Raw genomic sequence first — 13,250 nt, 5'->3', positions numbered from 1 at the left:
AGTGAAGAGAGAAGCTGAGGCTTGAGCAGATGCAGCGTAACCCCAGTGGACGGAGCCGTTCTGAACGCTTGTTAATGAAGGGAAGAGAACGTTCGAGATCAGAGGTCAGTTCTCGAAAAACACGAGCTGCAGAAGCGCCATCGGTTCCCCGCGGGAGGGAGGCTGGACGCGCGGGCCGCGGGCGGCTCGATTCCCGCCGGACGGCTCGGGGAACGGCGCGACAAAGAGACGGAGAGTCCCGAAACGCAGCTGGAGAGGAGTCCACATCTCAGAGCCTGCCGGCCATTCTGGCCCTCCTGTGGCACTCAAAGACTCTTACGCTGTAGTGTGTGTGCGTGAGTGTGTGTGTGAGTGTGTGAGTGTGTCTGTGCGTAAGTGTGTGTGTGTGTGTGTGTGAGTGTGTCTGTGCGTGAGTGTGTGTGTGTGTGTGTGAGAGGGCTTCCATGGCGGAGTTCTAAAGCCCTGTGATCAACATCAAGAGCCCCCGTGAGCCTCTGGCGACCTCATCGCATCAAGAGGTCCACGGTGGCGAGAGGAGGACTGAGATGGACCAATAGGGCGCCGCAGCCCGGCTGAAAAAGGGACAGTGATCGGCGGCTCCTGTAACTACACAACGATCCGCAGAGCCAAATTCGGCAGGTGAAACCGAGGGCTGTGATGCGTCAGACCTCTGAAAAGATGTCCGCAATTTTTAGACAACCGCAATTTCTTCAAAAGGAGGATAATGGGGGGAACATGGGGTCCGGCTACCAAATCTCCACTGAAAACAAACCCACCCAGAGCCTCGGGTTCCACTCCCAAACTCGACCCCCCGCTGAAGAGAAGTAAAGACACGTTTCGTCTAGACCGAACTGACAATAGCCTGACTGTCATTTAAAAGCAACTGCACTTTGCTGGCACTGGACAGAATAAAAGGGCTGTCCAAGTGTACAAACGTATCAGTGTGCTTTGAAACGAGCACAAACATGCTGTTGTGTACTCGGTAAGATGGCCTGTATTCTCCCCCAAATTTCAACACTCCAAAAAAAAAAAAACTCAATCAAAACTTATACAGAACTGTTTACCATTTACGAAAAATTCTCTCAACGGCGGGGAGCTGCAGTAATGAATTAAATAGGAAAATAAACGTCATGCTTCAAATACTCGATGAAGACACGCGGCGTCTAAAGCAGAAAGGAAATGACTTTGTTGGAAGGTGTCATTAGAAACTGCTGTTCAGGAATCGCGGGGAATTAGCTCTCGCAGAACGAAACGAAGTATGACAGTTTTCTGCCGACAGTGAACTCTCATTTTCTCTCTCTCTATTTGCAGATGACACTTAAAAAAAAAAAAAAAAAAAAAGTCATGCCTTACATACAAAATGTCAGCTGCAGCAGACGGCATTGTGGGATACTCAAAGCGGCCCTACCGCGAGGGTACGGGCTGGGGCCTAGGTGAGCCAGCACAGCCGACAGGGCCTCACTGAGGAGCTCCGCCTCAACTAACGAGAACATAACACATAAAAATCATTTTCAAAGCAACGACCTCTGTGTAATATATACACTTTCTGCATTGTGTGTTTTTGTTTGTTTGTTTATGAGGGGAACATTTTTTCGGGCAACATGAGCACTGTATCTATCTTCATAGGGGGGAGAAAATGTAGTGAGACTACCAGTGAATTCCAGCATTGCGGATTTTAATTTACCCAGCAGCATTAGAGTCTGTCCATCTCCTGCCCTCTTTTTCCCTTTCTGGCTCACTCTTTCCCTCTCTCTCTCTCTCCCTTCTCTCTCTCTACCCCCCCCCTCTCTCTCTCTCGCTCTTTCTCTCTCCCCAGTGTCCTCATGGCTGGACAATGGGAGTCATCAGAAGGTCATGGAGCAGCCAAATGATATCTTTATTCATAACACAGCCATTAAGACACATCTGCTTTGATATCTGATTTACTGCAATTTTTCCTGAAGTTAATATTTGATGCCCGGCGGCCTTTGATGGTGCAATTTATGGAAACAGAATTATTTATACCCAGCCGGCTAAGTGTGGAAAGACTAATTTAGCTTCCCTGCCACGGAGGAGAAATGTGTTTCGTCAATGCCAGGCATGCAAAGAGAGAATCACAGCTTTGCATGCGTGTGTGTGTGTGTGTGTGTGCGTGTGTTTGTGTGCGAGCGTGTTTGCCCGCGTCTTTCACAGGGTAAAGACAGACTGAGCTAAACTGGGGGTCAGACAACAACAGCAAGACAAGCGTATTTATATAGCTAGCGAAAGCGGAGAACTGTTGCTAAGCTACGAGATAGGAGATGAAGGCGGGAGACGGACCCGGTTTCGCCGCCGCCTGAGCTCCGCGTTTGAATCGAGCCGTGTAATTATCAGTAATAGACACTAATGAGCATTCAGAGCCCCTCTTACTTCACTCCGACAAATTACTAATTCATTCATTCACTACATTCGTTATGCGTGCCTACATGGAGGGGCCGACAGGGAGGGCGCGTTCCCCAAAAACGAGCCCTCAGTATCGGCCGGCAAAGCAACGCCTACCTGAAACAGGGCACAAGGCTGTGTAGCGTATCCCCTACACCCGCGAGCTCACTCCTGCACCGGTGCCAGACGGGTGGTTGTCCCTCACTGACCGTCGTCAGACAGTTTGACAGCCCTGACTGCTTCCAGTGAAACTGAGACTCACGGCCACCCCGTCGGTCTGAGATCTGCTCTGAGATTCCATTACTGTAAGTCGGGCTCACGCCACACGCAAACAGACAGCTCCCACCGTCTCCGCTAATGGAAGAGAAACAGCTCCAAACATACCGAGCTCGACAATGACCACAATGCGCTAAAATAAACGAATGCAGGTACTTAGTGGAATGACCTCCCTGTGGAGGTCAGAACAGCTGAGACTGTGACCCATTTCAAACGACGACTGAAGACCCACCTCTTCAGGCTGCACCTCTCCCCATCCCTCCCTTCCCCCCTGTAAATGACTAAAACTTAGGGTTGTAACTAGGCAGCTGTTTCATAGGTGACTTAGTCGATGCGCCTGTCTTAACGACTAATTGTATTTTTATTTATTTTTATTTTTCCATAGATTGCGTTGTTGCCGTTCTCGTTGTTAGTGTTAATCAGTTTAACCATCAGGGTCCAAGTTGAACTATGCGGTTGTTCCCTGTACTTGGACCGGTACTTCTCTCTAGGGGTTTCGTCATACTTGTTCCTGGTTATGGTTATACACTTTGTTGTACGTCGCTCTGGATAAGAGCGTCTGCCAAATGCCTGTAATGTAATGTAATGTAATATTTACAATGTTCTGTTTAACCTATGGTCTTGGGATGGGGGGAGGGGGGCTGGAGATAAAAGGCTCGTGGTTTGGCGCTGGTTTTCGGTTGTTGGGAAGGTCGGGCGTTCACCTGCGCTGGCCTCCCGTCGTGATGCGCCGGCGCCTACGTGGACCGAGGAACGATCGGGGGAAAAAAACAATTAAGAAGAAGCCGACCGGCAACCGGTGCCAATTAGCGGCGGCTAAAACAACAACACGGCGGCTGATCCAAATTACACCCTGCGGGGAGGACCAGCCCGGCCTGCGGGGAGGACCAGCCCGGCCTGCGGGGAGGACCAGCCCGGCCTGCGGGGAGGACCAGCCCGGCCGGCTGGGAGTCATTACGGGGGTTCACCTGGAGTGCAGCTCCGCTAAGCCGGGCTCTCCTCCTGAGGTCACAGAGCAGCACCGGGGCCAGGCTGTAAGAGCCCGGGACAGGTAGCTTAGCCTAGCTCCAGCCTCCCAGCGAAAGCGCATTAACCTCCACCCCGCCCCGAGGCCCCGGCGACGCTGCACGGGGAGCCCGCAGGCCCGGACCGTAATGCGGAGAGACAGGAACAGCTGGCCAGTCAAACAGGAAGCGAGCGGCCTGCGCTAGCCGGCGCAGAGCGCGGGGCGCTAGGCTAGCAGGCCACGGGGGTGAGTCACTCCGCCTGAGGAACGGCCGAGGCGGCCGCCTGCTTCCCTCTCTCCCCCCCCTGCAGGAAGCGCAGTCAGAAATGAGACCCGGCCAAGACCCGGCCCGGCCTGACCCACAATGCCCTGCATTCTGTGAGTGAGGTCACTGACGCATTCCACCTGAACGCCAAGCAGAATATGCAGGACAAACACATACATACGGTACACATACACACACACACACCCACACGCTCATACACAGGCACGCATGCACGCACACACACCCACACGCTCATACACAGGCATGCACGCATGCACACACACACACCCACACGCTCATACACAGGCATGCACGCATGCACACACACACCCACACGCTCATACACAGGCACGCATGCACACACACACACCCACACGCTCATACACAGGCACGCATGCACACACACACACCCACACGCTCATACACAGGCACGCATGCACACACACACACCCACACGCTCATACACAGGCATGCACGCATGCACACACACACCCACACGCTCATACACAGGCATGCACGCATGCACACACACACAAACGCTCATACACAGGCACGCATACACACACACACCCATGCACGCACACTCATACACACACACACACACACTCACACACACTCACACACACACACACACACACACACACACACACACTCACACTCACACTCACACTCACACTCACACTCACACTCACACTCACACTCACACTCACACTCACACACACACACACACACACACACACACACACACACACACACTCACACTCACACTCACACTCACACTCACACTCACACTCACACACACACACACACACACACACACACACACACACACACACACACACACACACACACACACACACACACACACACACAGACACACACACACACTTGCAGGCCCCTTCGCCACGGCTTCCTTTTTATTTCATTGTTCGAAACTGTTTTTTTTCCCCAAGACATCATAAAAATGTTTGCTCTCATTACAATTTATGACAAGTGAGAAGCTGGAACAATAAACATCATACCCTGGCGAGTTTATTGACTTTCCGTTCTCAGTCAGACGCTCCTTTGTTTCTCACCTCTTTCAGCGTAATTACTAAAACAAGTAAAGGTAATGCGCCAAATGAATGACGGTGCCCTACACGTATACATTAATTGTAGTTTCTGGAATTAATTATTTAAAGGGAAACGCGAGGATAATTGAAAATAAATGAACAGCACGAAGGACTGTGGGGAAGATAAAAGGAACACGCCCTCTAGTCCGCGCGGTTTCCTCAATTTCCTGTCGAAAGACGCCAATTCACAACAGGCAGCGGGGCTTTCTTCCTCCTCCACAGGTGAAAGGCTCTGGAACGCCTCCTTAAAAAAGCCCATTAAAACAGCTGGATAATTCTGACAGACACCTCAGAGCGCTGTTTCTAATGGCGCGAGCGCGGTGATATGGTAATTACAGCCAGGCAACGGTTCCCTTCCCAGTCACCGCTGTCGTCCGCCGCGACGCTCCGTTTAAAGAGCACGCCGCCCAGGGAAAACGCGACTGTGCGCCGACTCACAGCCACGACGGGCGACGCGCGCGGCGTACGGCTTAATTACAGTCAGCCGCTCGGTAATTAGCCAGGAATCCTTTATTAATGGAGACGTTGTAGGTGCTGACAATTCAACGATTTAAGAACAGCGACGACGCTTTAGTTTATTATTGCGTAGCACGCGTCGACCCCAGACGCTCTATTTACAGCACCTCTGAAAAGTGTCATTGTTACGCTGTAGGCCAGTAGTTCAGCTGGCTTGACCTGCCGCCTCTAATTGGAGTCACCCTACACAACGTCACGATTAGCCACAATAAGCAACCGGTCCAGGAAGCTAGCTAAACTTGTTAGTGTCAAATTGGTCCGGCTCACAGTGCCGTGAGACACTGAGAAGTGAGGATATGGTGCAGATGAAGACACATTTCAGGTCTGGACAAACAGAGGGCTCCTATATCAGGGGTGGCACAGCCCCAAGCCCTGGAGGGCCACAGGGAACACCGATTTTCATGGTTAATCAGCACTCACCACAAATGGATGGAAGTCCTTTGTCTGGTAAAATCCTGTAGAGGTCTGGGGGGAGTAGTGCAGTCAAAGTCAGCACACCGCCACCCCAAAATTCCACCTCAGTTGACCCTATACCCACACCCACCCCCCCCCCCCACCCCCACACACACACACACTTTCTCAAACCTCACCCAACCAACTGTTTCCCCTGACCTCCCCAGGTGAATGTTAAAAGTAATAGCAGCCACAGACATTGGCATTCGCATTAGGGGTGAGGCAGCAGTGTGTAACATAATGGGGCAGGGAACCGGGGGCTTGTAACTGCAAGCTCCAAGCATCGGATGCCAGGTGGGGCCACTGCAATGGCACCCCTGAGCGAGGCACTTAAGCAGAGCTACTCCAGTAAATATCAGCTGTGCATACAGACCGTACGCGCAGAACGCGAGCTGTGCAAGTATCTCTCAATAAGAGCATCTGCTAAACGGCTAAAAAGTGAAACTAGCGTCTGTCTGGCGCGAGCGTGCGCTGCGGCGGCTGTGTGAAGCAGCCGATCGGCTCTCCTCCGGCGGAGGCCGCCGTGCACGCTCCGCCAGCTGCGGGGCCGCTCCCCGCGGACCCGCCGAGCCGGCGCGGAACGTTCCGGGCCCTTCCGCCGCCAACCTTCCCCGTCCCCAGACGCTCGCGGCGCACCTGCCGGTAAAAAGAGTCTGAGGTAAAAACCCGCCGGTGTTCTTCCGCCGTGCCTCCTGCCCAAAACAATAAGCGAAAGATCGATGGACCCGTCGGCCGGCGAGGCTTACATTGCACCCCCCCCCCCCCCCCCCGGATGCTCGGGAGCGCTTTGTTCTAATTCTTACGACGTATCGCATTCCGGAAGAATCCAGGCCCCTCCAGGGGCACCTTTACAATTCAGCTCATGCACAGAGGTGTCAAACCTCCCCCCCCCCCCCCATCTCTGGAAACAGGAGTTTGCTTCAGGAGCATACAACCCCCCCCCCCCCCCCCCCCCCCACTCTGAGAGGGGCACTGCTGACTCCCCAGTAAGGATGGCCTTCATTGCGACCCCGGCTACGCAGCGATCTCCCATCTCTATTTCACGCTCAGCTTTAGTGAAGCCGCAGGTCTCTGCTCTCTGCCAGCCGGCGATCAATGCAAATAAATCGACTGCTGAATACAGAACAGAACAGATCCTGACAAAACAAAAGATTAGTTCTGCAGCGTTCTGTGATATACAATGATGTACTTATAATAGCCTGTGAAGAATGTTCCTGAGAGCAATAAAGCTGTCATTAAATATTACTTCAAACAATATTGGCACCCCACCGCCGTGAAATTATTTTTCTTTTTTTCCCATGTTTGCTTGTATGAAGTCGGTTCACCACACGGCGAAAATCTTTAGCGCCTATTATCGTCTCTGTCAGGCACGCTCGGCCTTGAGGCTACGGCATCGTCATTCCAAAAACCTCCACCAGCACCCCGAATGAACCTCCAGCATTACCACTGGGAACGCTGCATTCTGGGATACGTTCCTTATTCGCTGCTGAATGGCCGTGATTTCCGAATACAGCCTCCCTCGACGACCAGCCCCCCCCCCTCTCTCTCTCTCTGTCTCTCTCTCTCTCTCTCTCTCTCTGTCTCTCTCTCTCTCCCTCTCTCTCTGTCTCTCTCTCTCTCTCTCTCTCTCTCTCTCTCTCTCTCTCTCTCTGTCTCTCTTTCTCTCTCTCTGTCTCTGTCTCTGTCTCTCTCTCTCTCTGTCTCTCTCTCTCTGTTTCTGTCTCTCTCTGTCTCTCTCTCTCTCTCTCTCTCTCTCTCTGTCTCTCTGTCTCTCTCTCTCTCTCTCTCTGCCTCTGTCTCTCTCTCTCATAAGTCCAGTGAGGTCAGTCCTTGGAGGACAAAGGGCCTTTTTTCCCCCTCGCAGCCCCAGCCGGCGACCGTCCCGTCTGACGCGGAGGAGCGAGCGACGCCCTCGCAGCCAGACCCCAAACCCGCGGCGGGCCACCCCGGAGAAAGCAGGCCAGACGTGCCGTAACCGTGAGAGCCTGTTTTTTTTCCCCGGCGGGAGCGACGGCTCAGCGGTGCCAAGAGTGGGGAGAAAGGCCACCGGCTGAGTCATGCCCAGCGGTACCCCACCCCTCCCTCCCTCCCCCTCACCCCTCACCCCTCACCCCCCACCCCCTCCCTCACAGGGGGGAGGACGCTCTGGCCCTGAGCTGAAGAGGATCGGGCGGAGCGCGAGGCCCGACGAGAGCGAGGCCAATTTAAAAAGCCGAAGCGCTTGTGGAGAAGAGACCGGTGAGCGGATTGCACCTCACTGCATACCGCCGCTACGGATGAGCTCCACTGCTACAGATCCACCTGGACCAGAGCGGGGGGTGGGGGCACAGTGGACGAGGGGGGGCCAGTACAGGAGGGGGTGGGGGGGAGGGGCACAGTGGAGGCAGGGGGTGCACAGTGAGGAGGGGGACAGTACAGGAGGGGGTGGGGGGGTGAGGCACAGTGGAGGCAGGGGGTGCACAGTGAGGAGGGGGACAGTACAGGAGGGGGGGTGCAGTAGAGGTGAGCTGGGAGAGAGGGAGCAGGGAACAGGGAACGGGTGAGATAATTGGATGCAGTCGCAGCGTTTGGTCGGTATGACGAGGCTCCTGGGCCAGAGCGCTCTCCTGCAGGTGGGAGGAAGAGAAACGAAGCGCTGCAGACATTTCTTTGCTTTTTTTTATGCCGTAATGGAGGAAACGGGTCTTGGGGAGAGGGAGGGCGGACGAGGCGGGTCTCTGGCGGTCCGGGCTGTGCGTTTCAGCCTCAGCCCGGAGGCGTGGCCAGGGAGGCAGGGAGCCGGAGAGCCGGTGATGAGCCTTCTGATGCGAGGGGGCTTCCCCGCCACGGCGGAGTCCGCTCCACGCAGCTGGGTTAGGGGAGGCGGAGCTAAAACATCACACGGAACCGGCGCGGAGCAAGCTAAACGGGGGCGGTCAAAGCCAGCCGGCTCTCCGGAGGGACAGGAAGTGAGCTGGCCGGCCGCGGTCGGGGGGAGAGGAAGTGAGCTCGCCGGCCGCGGTCGTAGGGAGAGGCCGCTCGCGTGATTCGCTGGAAGGATGTCGCGACAGAGGCTCCTTGGCGTGTCCTCGTGCTGCAGGGAAGGGGCCTGCCAGACCTGCGCCCCCCTGAGGCCTACTGCCGCAGCTCCAGCTGCATCTTTTTTCAGTTAAGCCTTACGTACTCAATGATCCATTTCATTGGGTAACGAGTATCAGAACCTACAGCACCAGAACCGTCATCTACAATGGCTTCCTGTCCCTCAGCCAAACGCTGCCCAACACCCAGGCATGGAAAGCTGCTGCCCAGCTCCTGAGAGGGAAGGTGAATAGTTACGTTCAAGGCGACCAGCCGAACCGCTACACAAACCTACAGACATCGTGGCCCAACCGCCCTTTAGGACCAGGACCCGAGAGCACCCGCGATTCACCCCCGCCCAAACTCCAACGAGCAGACTGTGTCACCACGGCTGACGCCAGCATCAGCCCCACAATCCTCTCTGCACAGAGGTGGATAATTAAGCCCGTTTACTACTCCAGACTCTGGGCGGTGAAGGGAAAAAGAGAAGAAAATAAGCACGCACAAAAAAAGTAAATGACAATAAAAAGGAAAAAGGCAATGAATCCAACAGCAGTCTGGCTGACGGGGTCTGGGCGCTTAGAAAATAAATTAAAAACTCAGATTTTATTGGCCAGTTCCAGGTTTCAAGCAGCGATCATCAAAAGGGGCAGCAGGATGTCTAACCCCATTTACTGCGTCTCCCTGGAAACGGGGAGGGAACGCGGGAGCGTCTGACCACTCCCAGCTCCGCAGTCTGGAGGGCAAACCCAAGTCTTCCCTCGGGGGGGGGGGGGGGGGTGAACAGACGGCGTGCGGACCCCCCCTGAGAGCAGGCTCCGCTCCGAGCTCGGCCGCCCGGCAGCCCTCCCCACGCCCGTCAGGAGCGGGTCTGTCATCCTCAAGGCGCCGGTGGACGCTGGGCCGTTCGGCGTTTCTGAGCGTTTATCACTTTTTTACGAGACGGGGTATCGGTTCCTGCAAGGCCGTCGCCCGCCGTCGAGCACGAAACGCGCCCCTTTTAAGGTTCCGTTAGATTTTTTATTTAACGGTTTTACTGCGCCGGCTCTGGGTCTACATTCTCTCTGGATGGAAGGAGCTGATGTGAAGAGTGCAGGGGCCCTGAGAGAGGAAAGGAACGGGTCTCACAAACACTCGCTCAGGTTCCCTGCGCAAAGTGTTTAAAAAAGCCTTGTGTCCCCCCGACACGACCCAGCTGGGGTTTCTGCCCCAGTTTAGACCTCCTACACAACCCCCCCCCCCAGCCTGCTTCAGTGTAAACAGTGAGCCTGCACTTTGGGCCTTTGGGCCCTCCCCCTAACGAGGCGGGGGGGGGGGGGGGGGAGGGCTTTTGCATCCCGGAGGAGAACACCCAAAGCTGAGGCCTGAGAGCCAGTCAGAGACTAGCGAGCTCCATCCCAAAGGGACTCCTTATTTCCTGTCACAGATCCTCTCGGGGTACGAACGGCACGTTTAGAGGTGAATGAGGACGGGCTCCAGCAGAATCAAAGGCACTGTGACACTTGGTTGGCGGCCGGCTGTCTTGAATAATGCTTCAAAGAGACCAGAGAGGCAGAAACGCTTTATTTTTTCATTTAAGGTTCAGATGCTCTTCACTGGATATCCCCTTCCCACAGAGAGGCATTACATAAATAAGGAGGAACATGCTCTGTGACTCAGGAACTGAGAGGCCTTCCATTAAGTCCACGAAACAAACAAACCAGTGTGTCACAGGGATCTTCACTGGCTGGCACGCGCGCAGGTTTGTGTTGTCACAGACGAGCGCGCCAGTCTTTCGATGGCGGGCCGCGGCCGCCTTGTTTGCACGCGCTCCCTCGGCCCCGGCCCCGACAACGCTGCCGCCGTTGGCCGGGCGACAGCCGTCGTCATAGCACAGCGCTCCCCAACACCGCGCCCGCCGAGAAATGAAAGGGTTTAGCGCTCAGGCGAAAAACCCCAGGAGCTTCCCTCCAGCGGCCGCCAGAGCCAACGCCACATCCGCGGCGGCTCGGTAACGAATTCCGCACGCGCTTTCACACGCAGTCACGCACGGGGGGGGGGGGGGGGGGGGGGGCGAGGCCCGTTCCTTATGAGGAATGACAAAGCGCAGACTCTGGAAGGCAAGCCTACCCGGGGACACGGGGATTGCCGTCGTTCGTTTGCTCCTGTCTGATCGCGCGCGCTTCGTCGGCGTTACCGGGAGACCAGCAGGGGCGCGCTCAGCTTCCCGGGGAACAGGCGGCGCGGCTTTGAGGGGCCCTCCGGCGCCGCGGTCATGTGACGGACCGTTTTCAGGGAGGGGAGAGCAGACGCGGGGAACGGCCCGACAGCCGAGGACGCCGCCGCTCGAGCGGGAGACGGAAACGCTTTTCTATTTCTATTTCTATTCTTCTGTTTTAATCTAGCTCTGTGGCAGGCGCGTAGCTCCCGCGGGTGCTCCGCACCGACCCGAGCGAAGCAGGCGTTTTGTTTGGACAGGGAAGGTCAGGAGAGGGGACGGCGCAGCCTCCCGCTTTCCAAACAGAAGGACGGGAGCGGCGTCACCAGGCTAGCGCTGCGCCCGCCGCGGACAACGGAGCGCGGGGGCCTGAGCAAACAGCCGCGGCTCCTCCCGCACGTGCCTCACCACCGACACAGAGGCGTGTAGAAAAGAGCCGGAAGGGTTAATAGAGGAGAGGGGGAGTCAGGGTGCGTGACACATAATGCTTACAGGCCCTCGCTGTCAGGCTTTCTCTTCCCCCGCTCAAGGGCACGGGCGATCCACACCCTCCTCCCTTCTAGCGACTCGCTACTGCATTTGCCGCTAAAATTTTGTTCATCGGTATTTAATGCAAATGGCGAGATTAATAGCGGAGAGCGCAGCACATCTGATGCCCCGCCACCCGCCAACATGTCTGTTGGCGCATCACCGTGACCCCCCCGCCCCCCCCCCCCCCCTCAGATGTGCGCTCCAGCAGTCAGCCACCGGGGTAAAATTCCTCCTTCCATCACATCAAAAATTCTGATCGAACACCTGGCCATTATCATTAATCCAACATTCCACTAAAATGCTAAATCTGCTGTATGCTTTTCTACAGCCTCCATAATCCAGTTACTGTTGACCACGTATCCAGTGCCACTGCTGCGTGACGCACTTCAGCGAAACAGGTTTTTCTGGAACGTTATCACATACTGAACCCGTAGCATCTGATAGCAACTGTTGGTACAAGGCGGCTAACAGTGAACACTAACAGATAATACAAATGTCTTCCTCCAAGATTTGAATATCAACCAGATATTCAAAATTTCGGCGTGATGTTAGACCCAGCGAGGAGGGCGGGGCCTTGAAGATTTGCACCCCATGCCCACCCCGGCTAGGAATGCTGGGATACCGACAGTGATCTGCCCCCCCCCCCCCCCGGGCACCACTCACCCTTCCAGACGCACGTCAGGCAGGGTTCTGTTGAGGGCGATCATCTCGCTGGCCATGAGGTTGAACTGGTTGATCTTGAACATCTCCTTCATCTTCTCCTGGTTCTCCTTGGGGATGACCACCGGCTTGCCCATCTCGCCCGGACCGTCGCGGGGCCTCTGGACCACCTCTGCGGGGGTCACAACACACAGGACACACACAGGAGAAAACGCCCGTGACCATGTGACAAGGGAAACAGACCTCAAAACCAACACAGCAGAAGTGAATATGCAGATTAAAAACAAAAATCTCTGATGAAGTTAAAGAACAGCCAACAGTGGTAAGGTGTCATTATTCAGTTTCCCTGACTGGAGAGGCTCATATGGAGCGACACGTTGCTCATTCCCAACGGGGGGAAGCTTATTCCCCTCCCTCACACACGCATCCCTCTTTCCCCACCTCGCCTATCAAACGCTCCGCTCCGTTCTGCACACAGCGAGAGGTAAATGTGTTGAGATGAATGAAATGAGTAAATGCAGGGTTAGCGCGCTGGCGCGGTAAGCGGCTGCGGGTTGGCTGTCGGGGGCTAATGAAACGTGCAGGAGCCCAGGGAGAGAGCGGAGGGGCCGGCGCGCAGGATTAAAATGGTTTCCCCCCTCGCTGATCACTCACTTAAGGCTGAGGGGACACGGCCCACTGATCTCTGAATGAAGCTCGCTCTGCGGATTATGGGGGGGGGAGGGGTTCTCATTCATCTCTGCAGATCATCAGATCACTTACACGTGTGTGTGTGTG

The 13,250-nt window shown here is 55.4% G+C and overlaps 1 protein-coding gene across 4 annotated transcripts in view; it reads right to left on the bottom strand.

Annotated features, from left to right (window-relative positions):
* galnt1 (UDP-N-acetyl-alpha-D-galactosamine:polypeptide N-acetylgalactosaminyltransferase 1) overlaps positions 1-13,250 on the bottom strand; it is a 179,397-nt gene that overhangs the window by 75,580 nt on the left and 90,567 nt on the right. For all 4 annotated transcript variants that reach the window (XM_035415704.1, XM_035415692.1, XM_035415686.1 and 1 more), the window contains one exon: positions 12,477-12,645. In XM_035415704.1, the coding sequence (XP_035271595.1) occupies positions 12,477-12,645 (169 nt within the window). The remainder of the gene's footprint in view (positions 1-12,476; positions 12,646-13,250) is intronic.

The sequence above is a fragment of the Anguilla anguilla genome, chromosome 1, assembly GCF_013347855.1.
Source record: "Anguilla anguilla isolate fAngAng1 chromosome 1, fAngAng1.pri, whole genome shotgun sequence".
NCBI lineage: Eukaryota > Metazoa > Chordata > Actinopteri > Anguilliformes > Anguillidae > Anguilla > Anguilla anguilla.
The sequence above is the reverse complement of the archived record's forward strand: the minus strand, read 5'-3'. Positions and strand labels throughout refer to the sequence as shown.